Source organism: Labrus mixtus, chromosome 16, assembly GCF_963584025.1.
Source record: "Labrus mixtus chromosome 16, fLabMix1.1, whole genome shotgun sequence".
In the NCBI taxonomy this organism is placed as follows: domain Eukaryota; kingdom Metazoa; phylum Chordata; class Actinopteri; order Labriformes; family Labridae; genus Labrus; species Labrus mixtus.
This window is the reverse complement of record NC_083627.1, coordinates 13,840,474-13,866,491: the sequence shown is the minus strand read 5'-3', so window position 1 is coordinate 13,866,491 and position 26,018 is coordinate 13,840,474. Positions and strand designations below refer to the sequence as shown.

Sequence of the window (26,018 nt, the reverse complement as noted above, 5' to 3'; positions counted from 1 at the left end):
ATGTTAACATTAACAAAACATATTTTGCCCCTGGTGGTGACGATTCTGACGTCAAGTCGGGAAGTCGGGCGCCTCATTCTTTTCCGAGTTGTTGTTCATGTGCATTTTACAACTGGGAACGTTTTTCCGATGTGTCCGACACCACCTGAATGCACCATCTGTCCTAATCGTTTATAATCTGGAGGGTTTTTGTATTTAAAAGTTTAAGGACAACAAACAGATTTATTAGAGCAGGTTATTTTAATCCTGACCCCTCTGAAGTTATCCATCTTTGATTCAAATCTGTTACCAAAATAAAACAACCTTATTAAACAACTAGGTGGTGTTCGATGTTTGTAACAAGGACCCAGATCAGCTCCCTGAGGTACTCCAGGACCGCAAAGACTGTTCATATTTGTGATAATTACTCACCTCACCTTTTTAGTTTGTGATGAAATCCTGATGACTGATCAATCCACAGAGACGATCAACTCAAAGTTTTAACCAACAACGTTTTGTTTTCTTTAAAATCTTTAAAAATCAAAAAAAAAATATTTAATTAAGACATTTCTGTGGATTCACTCATTATTTCTAGTTTGACTGCTCACACATTCATCAGCCTTTAAGCTCAACTTCCTGTTTGAGACAGAAGTGACAATATATGGACAAGAGGGCGGAGCGATATCGTTCATAGAAGGTGCCCTTCAGCAGAGTATCTTTTCTTACAACCACTCGAGACACTTTTCACAGGTAGCCCCGCCCTAACTCCTCCCCCTCTCAGAGTAACAGACAGGTGACGACAGGAAACAAACATCAGGTTTTATAAGAAGATTCCTCCAACACGATGTTCACAACAGACAAGGGGCTTTTACTGCAGAGACAAACAGGAAGGAGCTGCTAAAAACAGCAGGAAGTTAGGATCCTCCAAAATAAGAGTCCACCCCCTTCAAAGAAAAAAAAAAAACAGAAAAAAGAGGAGAAAACCCCACAATCATCATCATCATCATCATCATGTCCGCTGTATTAAAATGTTCCCATAGTTCATGGTTTACTCCTCCCAGTGCATCATGGGAGAACGACCACACGGGGCCACACAGTGACTTTAGACCGCTCAGTCCTCATCTCCATGGAAACAGTCATGTGACAGTCAGTTCACCAGCAGGATGTAAACCTGTGGCGTCTCAGAGTCCCGCCCCTTCCAGGGCGTAAGTGCGAGTCATTGGGAGGGGGCGGGGCCTCTTCTGGTGGTCAGAGTGGCTGGCTAGCTGACGGCCTCTGTGATTGGTTCAGAGGTCCATCAGTCGCTGTCAGAGCCCACCGCCGACGAGCCTTTCCTCTTCCTCTTGGGAGCTTTGGGCTTCGAGTCCTCCTCCTCCTGAAACAGAATCACATGATCTGTGACATCATCATCCACATGACTACATGACCTCATGACCACGGCCGGTTTACTGCAACAGGATTGAATCCGATAGTATCAGTTCTGATTGGATCACTTTCTGGTTGAATACGTCACATTCTGAATGAATCAAATGGATTCATATATTAAAGATCAAATCTTTCCTGAGTAAATATCTCGAGGAGTAACAACTTCCTGAACACAGAGTCTGGGTGTGTTGTTCTGAGCACTGTGTTCACAGATGATTGGAGTGACCACCGTGTTGCTGCTAACAGAAAGGGGTTTCATTAGGTGGAGTAGAACAGATCCCTGATGTGGAGGCGGCATGGACTTGTCAGGAGATCAGAGTTAAGGGGCGTGATAAGCGTCCGTTTTTTCATGAACTTGCAGAAACTATTCATGCACAAAAACCTGGCCTGGGCTAAGGCGAGGACTACAGGTCCTGCTACTGATTGGATTGCTTTTAGACAACTAAGAAACAAATGTTCCTCTTTTTTAAGAAAGCCAAATCTGAGTTTTATTTGTCTGTCACCCCAAAAAATTTAAACATTTTGGAAAGTTATAAAATCTCTTTCTGTCAGCAACAACTCTCCAGCTTTACCCGCTTTTGTTATGAATGATTCTGTTGCTATTCATGACAAAATGGAATGAATGAATTGTTTTAACAAGCATTTTGTATCTTCTGGATCCCTGTTTGATTCAGCTCGCTCTACATCTGTGAAACCCAGTATGTGTCAGAGTACGCTGGTCAGTCTATCAGTGTTGTCCCTGTGCAGGATGTTCATCAGGCCTTAAAAAAGCTAGATCCTAGAAAATCTTCAGGACAAGACTTGTTGGGTATTTGTTTCTTGAAACTAGCAGCTGACTTCGTAGCAGAACCTCTTGCATATCTTTTTAAGCTTTCAGTGATTTTAAGGAAATTCCAAGGATATGGAGGTCTGCCTTTGTCCTACCGTTATTGAAAGGGGGTGACCCAAGTACTTTAAATAACAACAGGCATCTATCCAATCTGTCTGCTTCAAATCTTTGACTCTCTTGTGAGCGATCAGCTAAAGGAGTTTTTATACACCAATGATATTTTATCACCTTCTCAGTCAGGTTTCAGAAAAACGCTGAAAAATGTAAACGACTTTTCTGTAGCTCTCGACAAGAACCAAGATTGTGCTGCACTTTCTATTGACTTTCGAAGAAGAAGACGCGTGAATGTCTCTGTTATGAGTTCTATTTGAGATAAGTTGATGTGCAACACGTGAATTAATAAAGTATGTAAACATTAACAAAACACATTTAGCCCCTCATGATGACGATTCTGGCGTCACGTTGGGAAGTCTCTGACTCGAGCAGGTGTTCATGAGCAATTTACAACTGGGAAACTTGTTTTTCCGATGCGTCCGACAGCACATGAATGCACCATGACACCCCCCATCTCTAACCGTGAGCTATGGCGCCACGGTAGGGAGGGAGGGACTCAGGGAAGAGTGTACCACTTTGACTAAAATTTTTAATCATGGCAACACTTCTGTGATGTGGAGTTGACGTACCGAGGCGCTGCTGGAGGCGCTCTCCTCCTCGTTGGTGGGCGGAGCCGCTCCTTTTCTGGAGCGGGGCGAGGTGGCTGGAGCTTTACGCCGAGACTTTGGAGGCTTCGCCTGAGAGTCTTCGTACTCCTCCGCCAGGGCAAACAGGTCACTGAACCTAGAAGTGATGTCATTATTAAACAGTGTGATGTCATTAGTAAACAGTGTGATGTCATTATTAAACATTGTGATGTCATTATTAAACAGTGATGTCATTATTAAACAGTGTGATGTCATTATTAAACAGTGTGATGTCATTAATAAACAGTGATGTCATTAGTAAACAGTGTGATGTCATTATTAAACATTGTGATGTCATTAATAAACAGTGATGTCATTATTAAACAGTGTGATGTCATTATTAAACAGTGTGATGTCATTAGTAAACAGTGTGATGTCATTATTAAACAGTGATGTCATTATCAAAGGGGCTATATGTAACTTTTTACATGTATAAATCGTTTTTTATCACCCATTAATAAGCAAATGTATAAAATTTTTCCCCGGGTCGTATATTCCGCAAAAGCTCCAGGAAGTGACATTTTATGCGCGTTCTCCACGTCCTCCTCACGCTACTTACAGAGATCAACAGTAGGCTACAAACTCATCACACACTCCCGGTCTTCACCTCCACAGCCAGAGGCCGCCTTCCACACACTTCTTTCCGCCCTGAGAGCTCTCAAAGGCGGACAAACTCATCACACACTCCCACTCTCTGCCAGTGCCTGCCAAGACTGTCGTTTGTAGGATGGAGAATGAATCTAATATGGAATCTGTTAGAACAAATAAACGACCGGCCTCAAGCACAACACAGACTCCTTCACAGGCTTTCACATGTGTATGACCACTTACCTCCTCTGTAAACATTATGCCAGTAAATATCCAGTGTTATGCGGCCGATGATGATGCTCGTTTGTGTACGTACGAGTATATGACGAGGGGGACGTTACTGGTGCAGTTCGCCTAACGGCCATGCGGAATCTCTACAAACGCAGTATTTTTGAAAGTCACATATTCATAGCTTTCACGTGACGTCACACTCTTATGGAACCGCCCACCTGGAGGGCAAGAAAGGCCCTCTACCACTGTACGCTACTGAGAAGTTACTGGTCTCAGTGGCCCCCTACGTGTTTTTATGTTTTATTTTAAAAATTTTCAAATGAAATACAGTTGTTGTTTAATGTGATACACTAACCGACGAGGAGACGAGCCCAAGTTTTGCTTCTACAGAATTTAATCTGAGAAAAAAAAGAGAAAAGAGGACGTTTGTGGATTAAAGCAGTTAGACCCACCGCGGCCCCTGTGACGGGAAACATCGAACATCTCCTCATCCTGACATTAATTATAGTGTTGACTAAATCTAAATATTCCTGCCGTTAACTCAAATTACTGCCCCAGAACACTTTAAACAGTGTGATGTCATTATTAAAAAGTGTGATGTCATTAGTGTGATGTCATTATTAAACAGTGTGATGTCATTATTAAACAGTGTGATGTCATGTGTGTGTGTACCTCATCTTGTGTGCTTCATCACAGCTGGCCTGAACGTGCTGCAGAGCCTGAAGGATCGGAGTCTGAGAGAAGACTGACACACAAACACAGTTACAATCAATACACGTGGTGTGTGTGTGTCTGCGTGTTAGTGTGTGCGTGTCTGTGTTTGTGTGTGTGCGTGTTGTGTTTGTGAGTGTGTGTCTGTGTGAGTATGTGTGTGCGTGTCTGTGAGTATGTGTGAGTGTGTGTGTTTGTGAATATGTGTGTGCATGTCTGTGTATGTGTGTGTGAGTGTGTGTCTGTGTTTGTGTGTGTGCATGTCTGTGTATGCGAGTGTGTAAGTTTGTGTGTGTCTCTCACAGTTGTTCTTGGTGTTGCTCAGGCTCAGTCTCAGGTTGTCCATGTGCTCCAGGATCTGTTCCAGAGTCAGCTGAGCCAGTTTACTGCTGGAGCTCCGCAGGCTGAGGACACACACACACCCCAAGTCAGAAAACTCACTCACATTGTTTGCACGCACGACCATATTTGTTTGTCCCTCTCACCTCTGTCTAACTGTCTGTCTCCCCATCTGTGTCTACCTGTCTCACCTCTGTGTCTCCCTGTCTCACCTCTGTCTCTACCTGTCTCTCCCCATCTCACCTGTGTCTCCCCGTCTTTGTCTCCCTGTCTCACCTCTGTCTCTCCCCGTCTCACCTCTGTGTCTCCCCGTCTTTGTCTCCCTGTCTCACCTCTGTCTCTCCCCGTCTTTGTCTCCCTGTCTGTCTCTACCTGTCTCACCCTGTCCCTGTCTCACCTCTGTCTCTTGCGGGGCTGGTTGTTGTTCTTGATCAGCTGGGCCTTGATGTGCTCTCCCAGCGTGTCGTCGTGTTTGGACGCCCAGTGTCTCAGGATGCTGGTGGTGAACTGATCCTCAGGGTGACACGGACGACTCAGGACCATCTTCACCATCTCCTCACTGGGCCTGACACACAGACAGGTAGAGAGTCAGACAGACAGGTAGAGAGTCAGAGTGTTTTTTTTATTTCATTGAACCTTTATTTAACCAGGTCATTTATTTAACCTGGCCAAGATGGCAGCAGCACAGGTCAATATGACATGATAAAGAGAAAACAACAGTTACAATGTGCAGATTGGTTTACAGATGAAGTGCTGAGTCGTGATGACAGATTAGAATTCAGAAACACTTCAGGCACTGTCCAATGGTCTCGCGTTTGTCGTCTATGCGTTTATGCTTCCGGCGCTGTGTGAGGTGGCCGCCTGTTGCAGCAGCTCCCGTCGTCTGTGTTGTTATATTGTATTTTTTGATTAGTTATTATTTGTTTTTACTGTGTGTTTTTTGAGTATTAGTTTACTCTATTAAGTGGAAATGGCTACTTTTCGCTGTTTTTCTGTTACTTTTGACATTCTTTGTAATGGAGAGCAGCGCACAGCGGAGTGAGGGCATTGTTTACACACGCGATCAGCTGATGGCGCTCTCCACGGTGCTACAGCCTGGAGCAAGGCCTGAAATTCCGGAGGAGCTGAGGAGGCGACGCCAGAGTTGCAGAGCTGGAGCTAAGAAGAGAAAACATAAGCCTTTTGTACCCGCAATGATTATGGGGAACGTGAGGTCTTTGAGCAATAAGGCGGACGAACTTGACGCGCTTGTCCGGAACCAGTGGGAATACCGCGAGTGCAGTATTATGTGCTTACGTGCACCATTGTTATAGCTGTTTACATCCCACGGTCAGCTGATGCCGAGTCTGCGAGTGATGCCATTCACTCAACAGTTTCACAGCTTCAAACTAAGCATCTAAATGCTTTTGTAGCCATTACCAGGGACTTTAATCATGTAAAAATGGACAGAACACTACCCACTTTTCATCAATATGTTAACTGTCCAACTAGAGAAAATAAAACATTGGACCTTCTGTATGCTAACGTTAAGGAAGCATACAGTACCACTGCCCTTCCCCCCCCTGGGCAGATCAGGCCACAACCTGGTCCTACTGATACCAGAGTATATCCCCCTGGTCCAAAGACAGCCTGTGACCACAAGGACTGTTAGGAGGTGGACACAGGAGAGCAATGAGGCACAGCAGGACTGCTTTGAGTCCACAAACTGGGATGTACTTTGCGAGCCACATGGAGAGGACATTAAGAGCATGACTGACTGCATCACAGAATACATTAAATTCTGTGAAAACACTGCTCTACCGGCCCGGACTGTACGCCGTTTTCCTAATAACAAACCCTGGATCACCAGTGACCTGAAAGCCCTTCTCAACAAAAAGAAACAAGCCTTCAGGTCTGGAAACAGGGAGGAGCTGAAAAGGATACAGCTTGATCTGAGGGTAAAGGTGAGGGAGTGCAAGGACTCATACAGGAGAAAGCTGGAGGCCAAACTCCATCAGAACAACGTGAGGGATGTGTGGACGGGAATGAGGGAAATCACTGGTTTCAAGGGGAGAGAAAGGCAACATTCTGGCAGCCTGGAGAGGGCGAATGAGCTAAATCTTCAACCGGTTTAGTTCACAGCCTTCAGCTGCCTCTCCCACCTCAAACAACACCCGTCCTTCACACCTCCCAGCTTCCCTTTGTATTTTCTCCCTCCCCCCAACCCTCCATGGTGAATTCTTTGGACTCTGGCCCCGCACCACAGGAGTGCACCCCCCCCGACTCTAAGGGTCACACTGGTCATCTGTACTGTGCTGTACCCAAGCACGATTGCCCCCCCGCTGTGCCATTCCCACGCTGGCCGGCATGGCCCGCGGTCATACTGGCCAGGACTAACCGTGCTTAAGTACGATTACCTCTTGTACATAACGTCGTAATACAACACATGCACGCTTTATGTTATGATGAAGCGTGCTCAGTTTACAAACAGGTGGACGAGAGAGAGAGAGTGAGAGAGAAAAAGAGACGCGCAGTCAAGTCCGCGTCCGCACATCAGAGAACAACACAGAGCGCATTACAGCTACTTTACTGACTTTGCAGCTTATTTTAAGCCATTTTAATCAGACACAGCAATAAATAAATAAAAAAATAAAATAGACACATGGCCGAGTCGGCGGCTGCACATCGGAGAACAACACAGAGAACATGACAGCTACTTTGTGGCTTATATTGTGTCATTTTAGTCAGATACAGCCATGAAACTCTGGATTTCTCCATAATGAAGGTCAGTGTTGTGTACCTGCATGCTTGTGCTCGAGCATGAAGTGTACCATGCCAAAGCACACCTCTCAGAAGTGTCCCAAAGCCAAGGAAGTGTACCGTGCCTGAGCACGATACGGAGCTGTCACACTGGTCAAACGAACTGGACTTTTTTGCAGGTGAAACCATCCCTTGACCCTCTACAATTTGCCTACCAGCCACACTTGGGAGTGGACGATGCCATCATCTACCTGCTACAGCGTGCTAACTCACATCTGGAGGGAAACGGCTGCACTGTGAAAATCACCTTTTTTGATTTCTCCAGTTCATTCAACACCATCCAGCCACAACTGCTGGAAGAGAAGCTGCAGTTGATGGGTGTGGACTCGTCCATCATCTCCTGGATTACTGACTACCTGACAGACAGACCACAGTTTGTCAGACTTGGCAGTGTTCAGTCTGGAATGGTGGAGAGCAGTACAGGAGCTCCACAGGGGACTGTGCTGTCTCCTTTCCTTTTCACCTTGTACACCTCTGACTTTCAGTGCAACTCCAGGTCATGCAACTTGCAGAAGTTTTCTGATGACTCTGCGGTGGTGGGGTGTATAAGTGATGGGCAAGAGGGGGAGTACAGAGAGCTGGTGGATAACTTTGTGGAGTGGACAGGAGGAAATCACCTGATTCTGAAATTCTGAAGACCAGGGAGATGGTGATAGACTTTAGAAGGAAGAGGACAGAGCCACAACCACTGTGTATCCTGGGAGAGGATGTGTCTGTGGTGGAGGAGTACAAGTACCTGGGTGTCAACATAGACAACAAACTGAACTGGAAGGCCAACACTCAGGCTGTTTACAAGAAGGGGATGAGCAGACTCTACTTTCTGAGGAAGCTGAGAACCTCCAATATATGCAGCAAGATGTTAGAGATCTTCTACCAGTCTGTTGTGGCCAGTGCACTGTTCTCTGCTGTGGTCTGCTGGGGGAGCAGCATTGGAGCGGGTGACACTAAGAGACTGGACAAACTCATCAAGAAGGCCTGCTCTGTGATAGGCTGCAAGCTGGACTCTTTTGTAGTGGTGACAGAGAGGAGGACTCTGAACAAACTGTTATCCATTATGGATAATCCTGAGCACCCTCTGCACACCCTGTTGGACAAACAGCGGAGCAGCTTCTCCAACAGACTTGTCCAACTCCGCTGTCACAAGGATACAAGAAATCTTTGTTACCAAAGGCCATAACTCTGTACAACAGCTCACCTCTTGCAAGCAGAGAACTGTCATCATGATAATATCTGTCTCTCCATAGTGTAATCTGTTCTGCATGTAAATGTTAAATTTACAATTTATCCCTGCACTCATGTTCACTTCATTTGTCTGTCTACTCACCGTTATATTGAATATTTTCTACTGATAATATGTCTACACTCCTGCACTTTAACTTATGTATCACTGATTGCACAACTCTGGACAGCTCCCTATGTCAATACTGTCCGTTTTTGCACATTTACATCTACCTCCAGCAAAGTATGTTGTATTTAATCTTTTCATATTTAAGACTAGTAATGCTTAGTTAAATCCTGGTTGTATATATTCTCATATTTATTTTATAATATTTAATATTATATTGTGTTTATTTGCTAATATTGTGTGTTTGGATAACCTGCTGCTGTAATGCCACAATTTCCCAGCTGGGTGATCAATAAAGTAATTCTATTCTATATCCTATTTTAAGATCGAGCCAAAGGCTTCAAGTGAAATGAGGTCGGCCATTTTCAAGTAATTTTGGAGAAAGTTTCACGCAGAGGGAAGAGCAAAACTAAACGCTCTTTTCCCAACCTCAGTATGGACACGAGGCACAGACAGTTTAAAGAAATCAAGGCGTAGTGGCTTCTGGTTTTTTGACGGTCTGAACATAAATAAGAAGGAACTAACCCAAGAAGACTAGCTCAAGAAGAGCTTCAGCCAGTGGATATACCTGCACACCTTCAAGGAGGGCCAATCAGATTTTGTGTATAGATCACAGTGATGAGTAAGGCGTCTACAACCAGTAACAAATCTTAACGCACAGTGATACACGGCCGCCCAATGACTGTAACTATTTGGCCGATGCGCCCATATACAGCACATCTCCATGATAATACAAAAACTGTGTGTGTGTGTGTGTGTTTACTTCTCTCTGCGGAGCTGCAGCAGTAGACACGATAAGGCCTCTGGGTGTTCTGAAACACAAACATGAAGACTGTGATCACACAGGAAGTGATGACTCTGAGCAGCCCTGTGATTGGCTGTTACTCTCAGCCATGTGATTGGTCGGAGCTCTCACCTTTGTACTTGAGGTGCTGCAGGATGGGGATGATGGTCTCCAGAGGGATGCTGTGAGCAAGGAACAGCTGCCAGGTGCTGTACTGCTCGAAGGTCTCCCAGTCCAGAGACTGAACTGTGGACACACACAGACACACACATACTTAAGGAAAACATATAAAATGTTCCGATGCACACTGTGCCGACACGTTATAGTTATTTCAGATATTTGGGTCTTAATCAAAGTCGGCTCATTAACTTCATTAACCATTTATATGTTGCCAAAACATTAATTCCCATCAGTGAATTATCTAAGTGAGAGTGTGAGTTACTTACTCAGGATGTTGAGCACTGAGTCCTTCCTGAACATCACGAGGTTTCCCATCATCACATGACACATCAGCTCTTGCAGCTACACACACACACAGAAACACACACAGGTTACTCAAACCACACACTGACGATCAGGCGTGTGTTGGCTGTTGGTGAATGTGTTACCTGAGTGGAGTCGATGACCGCTACGATCATGTTGAGCAGCTCTCCGCTCCGCAGCGTCTCGTCTGGAAACTGAAGACAACAAACTAGAAGTCAGGTTACCCACCTGAGTGTATGTGTGTGTGTGTGAGTGTGTTGTGTGTTGTGTGTACCTCGGTGTAGATGGAGGGCGTGAGGTAGCAGAGCAGCCGGACGTCGTCCTCCTGACACGCCTTCATGTCCATCATCAGACAGGTGTGCAGGTCACCGAGAGCCGTCGCCTGAGCGAACGACTCGTACAGCATCATCTTACCGTTCGCCGCTTTACTGCAAGCACACACACGGGCCTTTAACATCCTGCTCACCATTAAAATATATCAAAAACGTTTCACTGTAAGAGCAGCAACTTTTTTTCCAGACAGACCAAAGGCTTCAACTTTGACAACATCACAATGTACAACTGTCTATGATGTCATTCAGTCTCTCTATGATGTCATACAGTCTTGTCTTTGATCTCATACAGTCTCTCTAGGATGTCATGCAGTCTTGTCTATGTAGGACATGCTGGAGAAACTGTATGACAGTCTGTCTATCTATGATGTCATACAGTCTCTCTGTGATGTCATACAGTCTCTCTAGGATGTCATTCAGTCTTGTCTAGGATGTCATATCACGATGCCTGTGATGTCATAAGGTCTGTCTATGATGAAGTCTGTCTACGATGTCATGTCATTGTTACATTACGGGGGTGTTAAACTTCAGACTTAGGGAATGATTAGAGAAACTCCATACTTCTGTGTTTCTGTGTGACATCATCATTCTGATCGTTCTGCTTCATCTATAGTATCAGCTGACATATGACATCATCTCACCTGGCCTTCAGGTAGTAGAGCAGGTGGTATCCGATCTTTGGTTGTTTCTGGTAAAACTCGGCCAACATGTCGAGCAGCACAGAGAACCCCGAGTTATCCTCCTGCATGGTGACCAGGTTCCTAAAGATCAGACACACAGGTCTGCACACCGAATCCTCCAGAGACCTGACAGACAGACAGGTCAGAGAGAGACAGGTCAGGAGAGAGGGAAGGGGGTCTCAGTACAAAGCCCTTCAGCGCCAAGAGTTGAACCCAGATAAGAGTCCCCTTTGCCAGCTGATCCTGAATCTCCGCCCTCAAACACCAGGGCTTCAGGACACACCCCAAACAATCTGGCCCAACCAAATTATCTCAAAACAAAAAGAATTATATCAAATATTGGAAGGAAAGCACCAAATCACTAAGTAAATTCAAATTCTATTTGAGCCTGAACAGAGAGTACAAGCTGGCAGAGTACCTGAGCACAGTGAGGGATGTGAAACTAAGGAAAACGATGACGATATACAGACTGAGTGGACACAGTCTGGCCATAGAAACAGGCCGTCACAAACAAAACTGGTTACCCAGAGAGGCCAGGCTGTGTTTACTCAATAATATATATCCTGAGTTTATCCATCTAACCGATCCTCAGAAGCGTCTCTATCTATGTGGAGAGAACAGTCTGTGTGCAGTACGAGCTGCTAAATATGTTTATGAGTGTGAAACATTAAGACAAAATACACTGAATGTTGCATAGAAATACTCCGTAAAAATGATCTTATTGTTAATGTTTTTTACTCATATTTGTTATATTTGTATACTGTATATATTGTAATCATTTGTAAATCATAATTTTTCTGTACTGCTTTGGCAACATGGATTGTTGATCTGGGGCGGCTGTGGCTCAGTTGGTCATCGCTTCTCAACCAGAAGGTCTAGGGTTCTGCCAGCTGGACAAGACACTTAACCCTGAATTGCTCCCGCTGCTTTGGTGGTGGTGCATGAATGGGATTAGTTACTTCTGATGGGTGATACTACATAGCGACCACTAACATCAGTGTGTAAATGGGTGTGAATGTGTAGGTGTGAGTCCATTTACCATCTGTAATGCCAATAAAGCTCATTTGAATTGAATAGAGAGGCAGGTCAGAGAGACAGACAGGTTTGAGAGAGACAGGCCAGGAGAGAGAGACAGGTCAGCGATAGAGACAGGTTTGAGAATGAGACAGGTCAGACAGACAGGTCAGGAGAGAGACGGGTCAGGAGAGACAGAGAGATCAGGAGAAAGAGACAGGTCAGAGACAGACAGGCCAGAGAGATAGACAGGCGAGAGGAGAGACAGGTCAGAGAGAGATACAGACTAGAAGACTTCACCAGTTGTCCTCTGTCAGTGTTAAAATAAAGTTATTTTGAATAAAGCGTCTCACTCCTCAGTGATCTCCTCGGGCAGCACGTCTCCTCTGAAGTGATCCTTAAAGAGCTCAGCCAGACACGACGCCAGAGACGACATCTGCTCCGTGTCAAAGTCCTCCTGTAGAGACACGGCAGCAACTCACATCAGTAACAAATACAGCAACTCAGATCAGCAACAAATACAGCAACTCACATCAGTAACAAATACAGCAACTCAGATCAGCAACAAATACAGCAACTCACATCAGTAACAAATACAGCAACTCACATCAGTAACAAATACAGCAACTCACAACAGGAACAAATACAGCAACTCACATCAGCAACAAATACAGCAACTCAGATCAGCAACTCACATCAGTAACAAATACAGCACCTCACATCAGCAACAAATACAGCACCTCACATCAGCAACAAATACAGCAACTCACAACAGTAACAACTACAGCAACTCACAACAGGAACAACTACAGCAACTCACATCAGCAACAAATACAGCAACTCACATCAGCAACAAATACAGCAACTCACATCAGCAACAAATACAGCAACTCACAACAGGAACAAATACAGCAACTCAGATCAGCAACTCACATCAGTAACAAATACAGCAACTCACATCAGCAACAAATACAGCAACTCAGATCAGCAACTCACATCAGTAACAAATACAGCAACTCACATCAGCAACAAGTACAGCAACTCACAACAGGAACAAATACAGCAACTCACATCAGTAACAAATACAGTAACTCACATCAGCAACAAATACAGCAACTCACATCAGCAACAAATACAGCAACTCACATCAGCAACAAATACAGCAACTCAGATCAGCAACTCACATCAGTAACAAATACAGTAACTCACATCAGCAACAAATACAGCAACTCACATCAGTAACAAATACAGCAACTCACATCAGCAACAAATACAGCAACTCACGTCAGTAACAAATACAGCAACTCAGATCAGCAACAAATACAGCAACTCACATCAGTAACAAATACAGCAACTCAGATCAGCAACTCACATCAGTAACAAATTCAGCAACTCACATCAGCAACAAATACAGCAACTCAGATCAGCAACTCAGATCAGCAACAAATACAGCAACTCACATCAGCAACAAATACAGCAACTCACATCAGCAACTCACATCAGTAACAAATACAGTAACTCACATCAGCAACAAATACAGCATCTCAGATCAGCAACAAATACAGCAACTCACATCAGCAACAAATACAGTAACTCACATCAGCAACAAATACAGCAACTCACATCAGCAACAAATACAGCAACTCAGAGACCAAAAACACAGATCAAAAACAGTCCACCCCAGGGTGTTCATGGTACCAGCTTTAACCTTTAGTATAAACTCAACAATGTGTGATGTCACAGCAGCATAATAATAAACAATAACAGACTCCGGCTCAGTCTACAGAGAACTACAAACAGATTAGTGTAGTTCTCTCTGTCAGGTCATTCATGTGACTGTAGATCTGTAGTCCTTAAAGCTTCACCAAGAGTCCACCACAGAGAGGGTCCACTACAGAGAGAGTCCACCACAGAGAGGGTCCCCTACAGAGAGAGTCCACTACAAAGAGGGTCCCCTACAGAGAGAGTCCCCTACAGAGAGGGTCCCCTACAGAGAGGGTCCACTACAGATAGAGTCGGCTACAGAGAGAGTCCCCTTCAGAGAGTCCACTACAGAGAGTCCACTACAGAGGGAGACCACTACAGAGAGAGTCCACTACAGAGAGAGTCCACTACAGAGAGAGTCCACTACAGAGAGAGTCCACTACAGAGAGGGTCCACTACAGAGAGAGTCCACTACAGAGAGGGTCCCCTACAGAGAGAGTCCACTACAGAGAGAGTCGGCTACAGAGAGAGTCCCCTTCAGAGAGGGTCCACTACAGAGGGAGTCCACTACAGAGAGGGTCCACCCTAGAGAGAGTCCACTACAGAGAGGGTCCACTGCAGAGAGTCCATTGCAGAGAGAGCCCATTACGGAGAGAGACCAGCACTGAGAGTCCATTACAGAGAGAGTCCACCACAAAGAGAGTCCACTACAGAGAGGGTCCACTACAGGGAGAGCCCACCACAGAGAAGGCCCACTACAGGGAGAGCCCACTACAGAGAGGGTCCCCTACAGAGAGAGTCCACCAAAGAGAGAGTCGCCTACAGAGATAGTCCACTATAGAGCATAAATAGAAAATAACTCACCTCTAAGATCAGATCCACGATCTCCTGCATCACCTCACACTGAGTCTCTGTGTCACTGAGGACAAAAGTAAACAGTAGTATTATTAGTAACATTATCAGACCTCCAGGCTGTTCTAAGGACCTGAAGGAGGACTACATGCAGGGGTCTCACCTGGTTTTCTGCAGCTGCTGAACTTTCTCCTTCATGGTGTCGTCTAATTGGTTGAGCCAGGGTGTGATGTCAGCGGGCTCCTCGATCACGGCCTCTTTGATCGGATGGAACCTGAACTCCCTCTTCTTTCCTGCAAAGTGATTGGTCAACAGAGTGTGATGTCATCAGCAGATAGTGATTGCTAACTATCGCAGATCTGTTGAAATGACTACAAAGTTGAACATCGTTTTTGGCCCAGGGTGTCCTGGTACTAAAAACTTATGAACATCCTGTGCTGAAACATAGTGTTGGTAGTCTGAACCTGCAGCTCTGTAAACGAGGCTCTGAAGGTTAAAGGATGATGTGACTCTGTAGTCTGAACCTGCAGCTCTGTAAACAAGGCTCTGAGGGTTCAAATAAATAAAATGAATAAACAGAACTGGGTTGGTTTGGGTTAAAACAGGTATAAACCAGGTAAACCGGGTTATTGTGACCTGTCACCTTTGTTGTTGACCTCCTCCTCATCATCGCTGAAAGCGGCCTCTGTGGGGTCGTAGCAACTCTCCTCCTTCTCCAACATGTGGTTTTCCATTTCCATAGAAGTGGCCTCCTCCATTTTTACTGCAGCATACACGAGAACAAGTGTTTCAGGGTTTGAGACTCAAAGATGAGGTTTGTTGTTAGTGCGCAACCAAGTGTTCATTTAGAGACGGACAGGCTGGTTTATGTATTTCTACAGAGTGTGTCTGTTACCTTCAGTAGGGGGCGATGGTGAGCTGCAGAACTCGGGGAATCTCTCTCTGAGCATCGATCGAAGCTCTCGATCCAACTTTGGGTTATCAAACAGCGGAGCAAGATGACTGACAGAGAGACCAACCAATCATGAGTCATTATTAATCAATAACCAATAACAACATGTGGAGGACTCAGAGAGCGAACACTGTGTGTGTGTATGTGTTTGTGTGTGTGTGTGTGTATGTGTTTGTGTGTGTGATACTCACGCCAGCACTCTCTTCTCCATAATGAAGGTGAGCGAGTTAAAGACGCCCTGACGCACCTGAGTCTCTAGTGGGGGAAAGAAGTGAGGGATGATCTGAGGAAACAAGGACACAAGAGAGGAAATAACGAGACAAGGATGAAACAAAGGAGTAGATAATGAAGGACACATGGAAGGTAGTACATGCAGCCTGACTTACAGACGCACGCGTGTGTTGAGAGAGAGAGAGAGAGAGAGAGACAAAGCGAGAGGGAGAGAGAGAGACTTTAGGTGTGTGTGTATGTGTGTGTGTGTGTGTCAGGCCACAACACAGTTTGCACTCGTTAAGGTTCATCACAGATTAAACCTACTCACATGAATATGTTGTCACAAACACACAGAGTGTCTTTGATGCAAACAGTCATCTTCGGGTATTTCACTGCCAGACATCAAATGTTTCCAAACCAACAGACTTGAATTTATCCTTCAGCGTTGCTCACTGCAGTGTGATCAGCTCTGTGTGGGGTTCAACTTCTTCAACTAAGTAAACGACTTTTGATATGAGTCTGGCAGTCCATTCTTCTACTGTACCGTTGTAACCTTCTCTGTCTCTGACTTTTTATGCGCCCTGAATCTGTGCAATCTCCATGCATAAATCAAGGAAGCACACACATCTAAAGTCTCTCTCTGCCTCTCTCGAATAAAAAAAAAAAAAACATGTGCGTGCGTCTGTAAGTCAGGCTGCATGTACCACTTACACAACGCACGTGAGTGTGTACACGTGGGACTTTTATGAGATAAACATACATGTGTGCGTATGTCTGGCGTGCATGTGCTGAAGCATTCCGCGCGCCATAATTCATGTGAGTGTGTGTGTGTGTGTTCGTTTGTGTTACCCTGCACATGAAGTCCAGCAGTGTGGCCGTGATGGCAGGATGAGGTTTCATGGAGTGATGCATCACCAGGATGGCAGGTTCTGAAACATAAGGAGGGTTGAACCTGTCAGTCAGTGCAGAGGGCACAACAGCTCCACACACACCTGACATGTAAGTTGATGTATAAACGGACAGGTGAGTGTGTTACATATGTGTTTACCTATGTTCATGATGCTGTCTTTCTCAGGGTTGAAGAACAGCCAATCGTAAAAAAGAGCCAGCTTGGCGTTGGAGGCGGCAACATTTGACTGGAGACACAAAACGATTGGTTGGTTCTTTCTTTTTATAGATGATTACCTTCACACCAGAACAGCTTTTGGCTCTGCCTCCTTACCGTGCAGGTGGTGAGCAGCCAGCCAATGATGGCCCAGCGTGGCAGGATGTCAGAGCTCAGCACCTCATTGGACGGATGGACCACCCCACAGATGTATCTGATCAGATCGCAGCGCAGTGACTGGCTCTCTGCTGTGGACAGGTACTGTCTCTGAAACCAGTCCTGGTACCGCTTCTGCTGCCCAAAACGCACCTGAGCACAGGTAACACATGGGATACACAAATGTTACCCACAGGTATCACACATGGGTCACACAGGAGGCTGAGAGCTCACAGTCATCAAACACATTGAGGCTGCCGCACAGTTTTTATGAGACAACATTTAACATTCAGGATCAACAGAGAGAATCTGTCAGAGTACAGTGTGTGTGCAGTGAATGTACAGTCTGTGTGTGTGCAGTGTGTGTACAGTCTGTGTGTACAGTGTGTTTACAGTGCGTGTGCAGTGTGTGCAGTGTGTGAGTGTACAGTGTGTTTGTGCAGTCTATGTACAGTGGGTGTGCAGTGTTTGTACAGTGTGTGTGCAGTGTGTGAGTGTACAGTGTGTTTGTGCAGTGTATGTACAGTGAGTGTACAGTGTATGTACAGTGTGTGCAGTGTGTGTGCAGTGTTTTTGTACAGTGTGTGTGCAGTGTGTGTACAGTTCGTGTGCAGTTTTTGTACAGTGTGTGCAGTGAGTTTGTGCAGTATATGTAAAGTGGGTGTACAGTGTATGTAGTGTGTGTGCAGTGTATGTACAGTGTGTGCAGTGTTTGTACAGTGTGTGTGCAGTTTGTGCAGTGTGTGTGCAGTGTGTGAGTGTACAGTGTATGTACAGTGTGTGTGTGCAGTGTGTGTGCAGTGTGTGAGTGTACAGTGTGTGTGTGCAGTGTATGTACAGTGTGTGTGCAGTGTGTGTGCAGTGTATGTACAGTGTGTATGCAGTGTTTGTACAGTGTTTGTGTAGTTTTTGTACAGTGTGTGTGCAGTGTGTTTGTGCAGTATATGTACAGTGGGTGTACAGTGTGTGTGCAGTGTTTGTACAGTGTGTGTGCAGTGTATGTACAGTGTGTGTGCAGTGTTTGTACAGTGTTTGTGTAGTTTTTGTACAGTGTGTGTGCAGTGTGTTTGTGCAGTATATGTACAGTGGATGTACAGTGTGTGTGCAGTGTTTGTGCAGTGTTTGTACAGTGTGTGTGCAGTGTTTGTACAGTGTGTGCAGTGTTTGGACAGTGTGTGTGTGCAGTGTATGTACAGTGTGTGTGTGTGTGTGTGTGCAGTGTGTGAGTGTACGCAGTGTATGTGCAGTGTGTGTGCAGTGTTTGTGCAGTGTGTGTGCAGTGTTTGTGCAGTGTGTACAGTGTGTGTGCAGTGTTTGTGCAGTGGGTGTACAGTGTATGTACAGTGTGTGTGTGTGTGTATGTGCAGTGTATGTACAGTGTGTGTGCAGCATTTGTACAGTGTGTGTGCAGTTTGTGCAGTGCGTGTGCAGTGTGTTAGTGTATGTACAGTGTGTGTAGTGTATGTACAGTGTGCGTGCAGTGTGTGTGCAGTGTGTGTGTGTGCAGTGTGTGCAGTGTATGTGCAGTGCGTGCAGTGTGCGTGCAGTGTTTGTGCAATGTGTGTGCAGTTTTTGTACAGTGTGTGTGCAGTTTGTGCAGTGTTTGTGCTGTGTGCAGTGTGTTAGTGTATGTACAGTGTGTGTAGTGTATGTACAGTGTGCGTGCAATGTGTGCAGCGTGTGTGCAGTGTATGTACAGTGTGTGCAGTGAGTGTACAGTGTATGCACAGTGTGTGTGCAGTGTTTGTACAGTGTGTGTGTGTGTGCTGTATTTGTACAGTGTGTGAGTGTACAGTGTGTGTGTAGTGTGTGCAGTGTGTGTGCAGTGTTTTTGTACAGTGCGTGTGCAGTGTGTGTACAGTGTGTTTGTGCAGTGTGTGTACAGTGTGTGTGCAGTGTTTGTGCAGTGGGTGTACAGTGTATGTACAGTGTGTGTGTGTGTGTATGTGCAGTGTATGTACAGTGTGTGTGCAGCATTTGTACAGTGTGTGTGCAGTTTGTGCAGTGCGTGTGCAGTGTGTTAGTGTATGTACAGTGTGTGTAGTGTATGTACAGTGTGCGTGCAGTGTGTGTGCAGTGTGTGTGTGTGCAGTGTGTGCAGTGTATGTGCAGTGCGTGCAGTGTGCGTGCAGTGTTTGTGCAATGTGTGTGCAGTTTTTGTACAGTGTGTGTGCAGTTTGTGCAGTGTTTGTGCAGTGTACAGTGTGTGCAGTGTGTTAGTGTATGTACAGTGTGTGTAGTGTATGTACAGTGTGCGTGCAATGTGTGCAGCGTGTGTGCAGTGTATGTACAGTGTGTGCAGTGAGTGTACAGTGTATGCACAGTGTGTGTGCAGTGTTTGTACAGTGTGTGTGTGTGTGCTGTATTTGTACAGTGTGTGAGTGTACAGTGTGTGTGTAGTGTGTGCAGTGTGTGTGCAGTGTTTTTGTACAGTGCGTGTGCAGTGTGTGTACAGTGTGTTTGTGCAGTGTGTGTACAGTGTGTGTGCAGTGTGAGTGTACAGAGTGTTTGTGCAGTGTGTGTGCAGTGTATGTACAGTGTGTGTGCAGTGTTTGTGCAGTGTTTGTGCAGTGTGTTAGTGTATGTACAGTGTGTGTGCAGTGTTTGTGCAGTGTGTTAGTGTATGTACAGTGTGTGCAGTGTATGTACAGTGTGTGTGCAGTGTTTGTGCAGTGTGTGCAGTGTTTGTGCAGTGTGTGCGTGTACAGTGTGTGCAGTGTATGTACAGTGTGTGCAGTGTGTGTGCAGTGTGTTAGTGTATGTACAGTGTGTGCAGTGTGTGTGCAGTGTGTTAGTGTATGTACAGTGTGTGCAGTGTATGTACAGTGTGTGTGCAGTGTTTGTGCAGTGTGTGTGTGCAGTGTTTGTGCAGTGTGTGCGTGTACATTGTGTGCAGTGTATGTACAGTGTGTGCAGTGTGTGTGCAGTGTATGTACAGTGTGTGTGCAGTGTTTGTGCAGTGTGTGTGTGCAGTGTTTGTGCAGTGTGTGCGTGTACATTGTGTGCAGTGTATGTACAGTGTGTGCAGTGTGTGTGCAGTGTGTGCAGTGTGTGAGCAGTGTGTGAGCAGTGTGTGCGCAGTGTGTGCGCAGTGTGTGTGCAGTGTTTGTACCGTGTGTGTGTGTGCAGTATATGTACAGTGGGTGTACAGTGTGTGCAGTGTGTGTGCAGTGTGAGCAGTGTGTGTGCAGTGTGTGAGTGTACAGTGTGTGTGCAGTGTGTGCAGTGTTTGTGCAGTGTGTGCAATGTGTGTGCAGTGTTTGTGCAGTTTTTGTAAAGTGTGTGTGCAGTATATGTACAGTGGGTGTACAGTGTGTGCAGTGTGTGCGCAGTGTGAGCAGTGTGTGTGCAGTGTGTGAGTGTACAGTGTGTGTGCAGTGTGTGCAGTGTTTGTGCAGTGTGTGTGCAGTGTTTGTGCAGTTTTTGTACAGTGTGTTTGTGCAGTATATGTACAGTGGGTGTACAGTGTGTGCAGTGTATGTACAGTGTGTGTGTGTGTGTATGTGCAGTGTATGTACAGTGTGTGCAGTGTATGTACAGTGTGTGTGTGCAGCATTTGTACAGTGTGTGTGCAGTTTGTGCAGTGTTTGTGCAGTGTACAGTGTGTGCAGTGTGTTAGTGTATGTACAGTGTGTAGTGTACAGTGTATTTGTGCAGTGTGTGTGCAGTGTATGTACAGTGTGTGTGCAGTGTTTGTGCAGTGTGTTAGTGTATGTACAGTGTGTGTGCAGTGTTTGTGCAGTGTGTTAGTGTATGTACAGTGTGCAGTGTATGTACAGTGTGTGTGCAGTGTGTGTGCAGTGTTTGTGCAGTGTATGTACAGTGTGTGTACAGTGTGTGTGAAGTGTATGTACAGTGTGTGTGCAGTGTGTGTACAGTGTGTGTGCAGTGTGTGAGCAGTGTGTGCGCAGTGTGTGTACAGTGTGTGTGCAGTGTGTGTGCAGTGTGTGTGCAGTGTGTGAGTGTACAGTGTGTGTGCAGTGTATGTACAGTGTGTGTGCAGTGTGTGAGCAGTGTGTGCGCAGTGTGTGTACAGTGTGTGTGCAGTATATGTACAGTGGGTGTGCAGTGTGTGAGCAGTGTGTGCGCAGTGTGTGCGCAGTGTGTGTGCAGTATATGTACAGTGGGTGCACAGTGTGTGCAGTGTGTGTGCAGTGTGAGCAGTGAGTGTGCAGTGTGTGAGTGTACAGTGTGTGTGCAGTGTATGTGCAGTGTGTGCAGTGTTTGTGCAGTGTGTGTGCAATGTGTGTGCAGTGTGTGTGCAGTGTTTGTGCAGTTTTTGTACAGTGTGTTTGTGCAGTATATGTACAGTGGGTGTACAGTGTGTGCAGTGTATGTACAGTGTGTGTGTATGTGCAGTGTATGTACAGTGTGTGTGCAGCATTTGTACAGTGTGTGTGCAGTTTGTGCAGTGTTTGTGCAGTGTACAGTGTGTGCAGTGTGTTAGTGTATGTACAGTGTGTGTAGTGTATGTACAGTGTGCGTGCAGTGTGTGTGCAGTGTTTGTACAGTGTGTGTGCAGTGTGTGTGCAGTGTGTGTACAGTGTGTGTGCAGTGTGTGAGCAGTGTGTGCGCAGTGTGTGCGCAGTGTGTGTGCAGTGTGTGTGCGCAGTGCGTGAATGTACAGTGTGTGAGTGTACAGTGTATGTACAGTGTGTGCAGTGTGTGAGTGTACAGTGTGTATGTGCAGTGTATGTAGTGTGTGTGCAGTGTTTGTACAGTGTGTGCAGTGTATGTACAGTGTGTGTGCAGTGTTTGTACAGTGTGTGTGCAGTGTTTGTACAGTGTGTGAGTGTACAGTGTGTGTGCAGTGTTTGTACAGTGTGTGTGCAGTGTTTGTACAGTGTGTGAGTGTACAGTGTGTGTGCAGTGTGTGTACAGTGTGTGTTACCCTGGAGGTCATGAACAGCAGCTTAGTCTCCATGTCCGGTGTGAGACGACAGGCCAGAAACTTCCTTGAGGTTCGAGCCGTCAGCAGCTGGAGAACACCTGAAACAGAATGGACAGTGTATAAGTGAGGGAGTTTGTGGGTAGTGTAGTCTTCAAAGTGGACTGAGAATTGTGGGTAATGTAGTGTTCACAGTGGTCTGAGGATTGTCGGTAGTTTGGTGTTACCAGTAAACTGAGGACTGAGGACTTGTGGGTTGTGCAGTAGGTCTCTCCACACCAGCTCCATCTCTGGGATCCGAGCGACATTCTGCAGCAGACGAACCAGATCTCTGCCGATGATCAGACACTCCATAAACTAGAGACACACAGAGAGAAGGGGTTATCCTTGTAACCACCAGGGGGAACAATCCCTCCAATACACTTCTCTTTCCCCCCTACCTTCTCCCTAAGCATGCTGATGCAGAAGTCCACCTCTTTCTGGCGCAGAATCAGCAAGTTGGGCGCTCCGTGGTCGACGATGAGGCGGAGGTAGGTGTAGACAGACATCGCTATCAACATCCCGCTCTTCAACACCCACTCCCTAAAAGAGGAAACATATTCAGCTGTAAAACTCCTGATGTGAATAAAACTACATGTTTGAACAGTACAGGAAACATCAGGGATTCTTGAACCGTCTGACTGAACTCTGTTTGGAAGAATCTTTGTAAAGGGAAACTTACTTTTGATCCAGCAGGATTTCCATCACACTCTCAGCCAACCACAGGTTCTTAGTGGAGATATCGCCACCTGGGTACACACACACACACACACATATGTAAACACATACATGGCATGATGTAAGATACTGCAGTGATAGGAGTTTGTTCTTGTGTCTGTATGAGACCTGCAATTTGTTTCTGCAGCGTCATGACGACACCGTCAGTTCCCATCACTCCACTCTTCACCAGCTCTCTGACTAGCCACACCAGCTGAAAAAAACACATGAAACTCGTCAGAAACATTAAACTTATCATTTATAATAAACCAATTATAAACATTTGTCTTGGACTGAGATTATTTAGTCTGCACTTCACTGTTCATCCACCAGAGAGCGATAATGAGCATATATGCATACCTGTGTGTGTACCTATACACATATGTTTCCTTTAACCTGTGTGTTTCTATAAGTGTGTGCGTATCTATAAGGGCGTGTATACCTGTGAGTATCCATGAGAGCATGTGTGTATACCTGTGTGTCTCTATAAGCGTGTGTGTATACCTGTGTGTTTCTATAAGCGTGTGTGTATACCTGTGTGTCTCTATAAGCGTGTGTGTATACCTGTGTGTTTCTATAAGCGTGTGTGTATACCTGTGTGTCTCTATAAGCGTGTGTGTATACCTGTGTGTTTCTATAAGCGTGTGTGTATACCTGTGTGTCTCTATAAGCGTGTGTGTATACCTGTGTGTTTCTATAAGCGTGTGTGTATACCTGTGTGTCTCTATAAGCGTGTGTGTATACCTGTGTGTTTCTATAAGCGTGTGTGTATACATATCTGTCCGAAACAGATGACCTGTGTGTTGCTTTCTTGTGTGCTTACCTGTGGGATCCCTGTGCGGGACCCGTGTGTGACCTGATGAATACCTTTCTGTGGTGGTTTACCTATGACTGTACATGTGTGTGTGCCTGTGTGCTTACCTGTGTTCTGGGGACGTCCTGTAGCTTTAAGAATTTTTCCATCAGGATCTGGTTAATCTTGACCAGAATCAAGTTCATCCCGTCTCTGCTGAGCAGCGTCAGGTCTCTGTAACACTGTAATACACACACACAGTGATGTCATAGGGATGTCACAGTGATGTCACACACTTATAGAGCTGTAATGGAGTCTCACCCTCTGTGCCTGAGTCGGCTCTGTGAGGACCAGTGTGAACAGACCCAGACACACCTCTTCATGCTGCTGCTGACCTTTACACACCTGTACACAGGTAAACAGGAAGTCAGAGTTTAACACCTGTATGAGCATTTATCACTTAAGTTTAACACGGTGAAACAGAGTAGGTGTAAAGTAGTTATAGTAGAACTGCAGTAGCTTCAGTATTTGTAACTTACATTGGCAGTGAGCGCGTCGTTAGCCTCCCTCTCTGACAGCCCATTGGTCAAAGCCTGGACGATCCCAACACAACGCTCTAACTTCTACGCACACATAGACACACAGGTTTATAACACACAATGACACACTGCTTTTACAAATGCATACACAAAATCATTGGCCTTATTGCATCATGTCATTGTGCAATTCCAACAGTGTGCAGGAGTTTGTCTGCAGTTTCTAAAGGATGCATTTCTCTCCTACACACCTGTGGTTTGCAATAGATGTCCTTATTTTTAGTTTCTGTGCTTTTTGATAATTTAGCAGACAGGATCCTGTGGACATGCACTAATGGAAAGATTTCAGAGTGAGGGGCTGCATTTGAAGGAGAACTTGAGCATGAGGGAGGTTCGGTGATTTGCTGAAGGGCAACTCGGCAGTGCTCACGAAGTGAACTGGCACCTCTCCAGCTACCAGACTTAGTCTGTAAAGTTATTATGTTGAGAAATGCATGTGCACCTGTCATGTGAACAAATCAAAAGGTGTCAAGCAGCTTCTACGCTGCAGTATTTTTGCATCAACTAGTAAATTTCCTCTACAGACACTTCAGGGTACACTGTTAGTAACTCATCTAAAACGTCTGTTACTAAGTCTACAGAACAATAAGGGCACTTAGTTCTATTATGTATAAACTTCAAATACTTTGTCATCACAGATCTGCCCCCGGAAATAACATTTATACCGTTTCCAAACACTTTCACCAGGTGCCCTCTGCACAACACTGGTACCTACAGACTGAGTCACAGCTATGACTTCTCTTAAAGTTTTCATTAAATAAACAAGCCTCTGTTGTTCTCTGTGTGTAAATTAAGTTTGTTTGTATCATTTATCAGTGTCCCGCACTACTTTGGACATGTGAAAAGCCGACACGGCGCATGCGCATATCTCACTTAGGTCCCATCCATATGTTTACGCAGGACTAGCATGCTAAGCTAACTCTCAGTGAGCTGTGTGGCTTCAAATCCGCTCCGTGGGGTCTGCAAGAGTCCAAAACCACCACAAACAACCGACACACGTCCAACACTTCGGGCTCACGCCACCAGCACCATGTTTACACACACAGGAGGGCGGCTATGCTAAGCTAAACATGCTAACCGTTCTAACTAGCCTGCTAGCCTCGGTGTCTGTTCTCTCATATGGATCCATCATGTCTCTTTGTACCCGCTGCTTGTTCTCAAACTGCTCACCCTCTGAACCCGCTCTAACAGTCTATATGCCGGGTTATCTGGGCAGTCGAACCGGGTCAGCCTACCTCCTCCAGCTCGTCTTTGGCGTCCAGCTGAGTAGACACCAGTAGCCGGCCCTGCGGCTTCGCCTTCGCCGCTGCAGGCTCCATCTGCTCCCGCCGCGCCTCGCCGGGCCCCGCGGAGCAGCGAAGGGCCGGGACTCCGGGTGAAGGAGGGTTCTGGATGTTTCTGTCCGCGTACCGGGCAGGATGGAGCTCCTGTCAGAGCGGGGGCCTCGGTGTGGCTCAGTTCTGCCGGTTCTGTGGGTCAGAGTGTGTTTTTAAACTTCTGCAGGCTCTTCTCTGTGACACTGTCCGACCACAGAAACATAACGGACATCCGCACATAGCGAGGGGGCGGGGTCTACTGGGCCAGCTCTCCAATCACTGCCCTCCCTACTCTGAGTGGCGTTTATACGGACCAATGACAGAAGAAAGAGACTGGAGCCAATCCCCTGGCTGCAGCTCGGGTGACCTCCTGCATGGAAACTATTTAAAACTTGTTTATAAACAGAA

General features: G+C 45.9%; 1 protein-coding gene across 1 annotated transcript; it reads right to left on the bottom strand.

Moving 5' to 3' along the window:
* Window positions 1–784: 784 nt before the first annotated feature.
* Window positions 785–25,860, bottom strand: ints3 (integrator complex subunit 3). Its single transcript, XM_061059170.1, has 29 exons — window positions 25,530–25,860; window positions 24,238–24,321; window positions 24,020–24,103; window positions 23,827–23,940; window positions 23,035–23,119; window positions 22,871–22,937; window positions 22,590–22,731; window positions 22,377–22,506; window positions 22,153–22,250; window positions 17,223–17,414; window positions 17,049–17,136; window positions 16,850–16,929; window positions 15,979–16,070; window positions 15,731–15,837; window positions 15,479–15,598; window positions 14,999–15,128; window positions 14,848–14,902; window positions 12,633–12,736; window positions 11,227–11,391; window positions 10,528–10,681; window positions 10,379–10,447; window positions 10,217–10,292; window positions 9,903–10,016; window positions 9,750–9,798; window positions 5,240–5,407; window positions 4,807–4,907; window positions 4,465–4,537; window positions 2,917–3,070; window positions 785–1,354 (listed from the first exon to the last, which is right to left on the bottom strand). Exons 1-29 carry the CDS (start codon window positions 25,611–25,613, stop codon window positions 1,277–1,279), a joined length of 3,057 nt encoding a protein of 1,018 aa, XP_060915153.1. The 5' UTR covers window positions 25,614–25,860; the 3' UTR covers window positions 785–1,276.
* Between the last annotated feature and the right edge of the window lie 158 nt (window positions 25,861–26,018).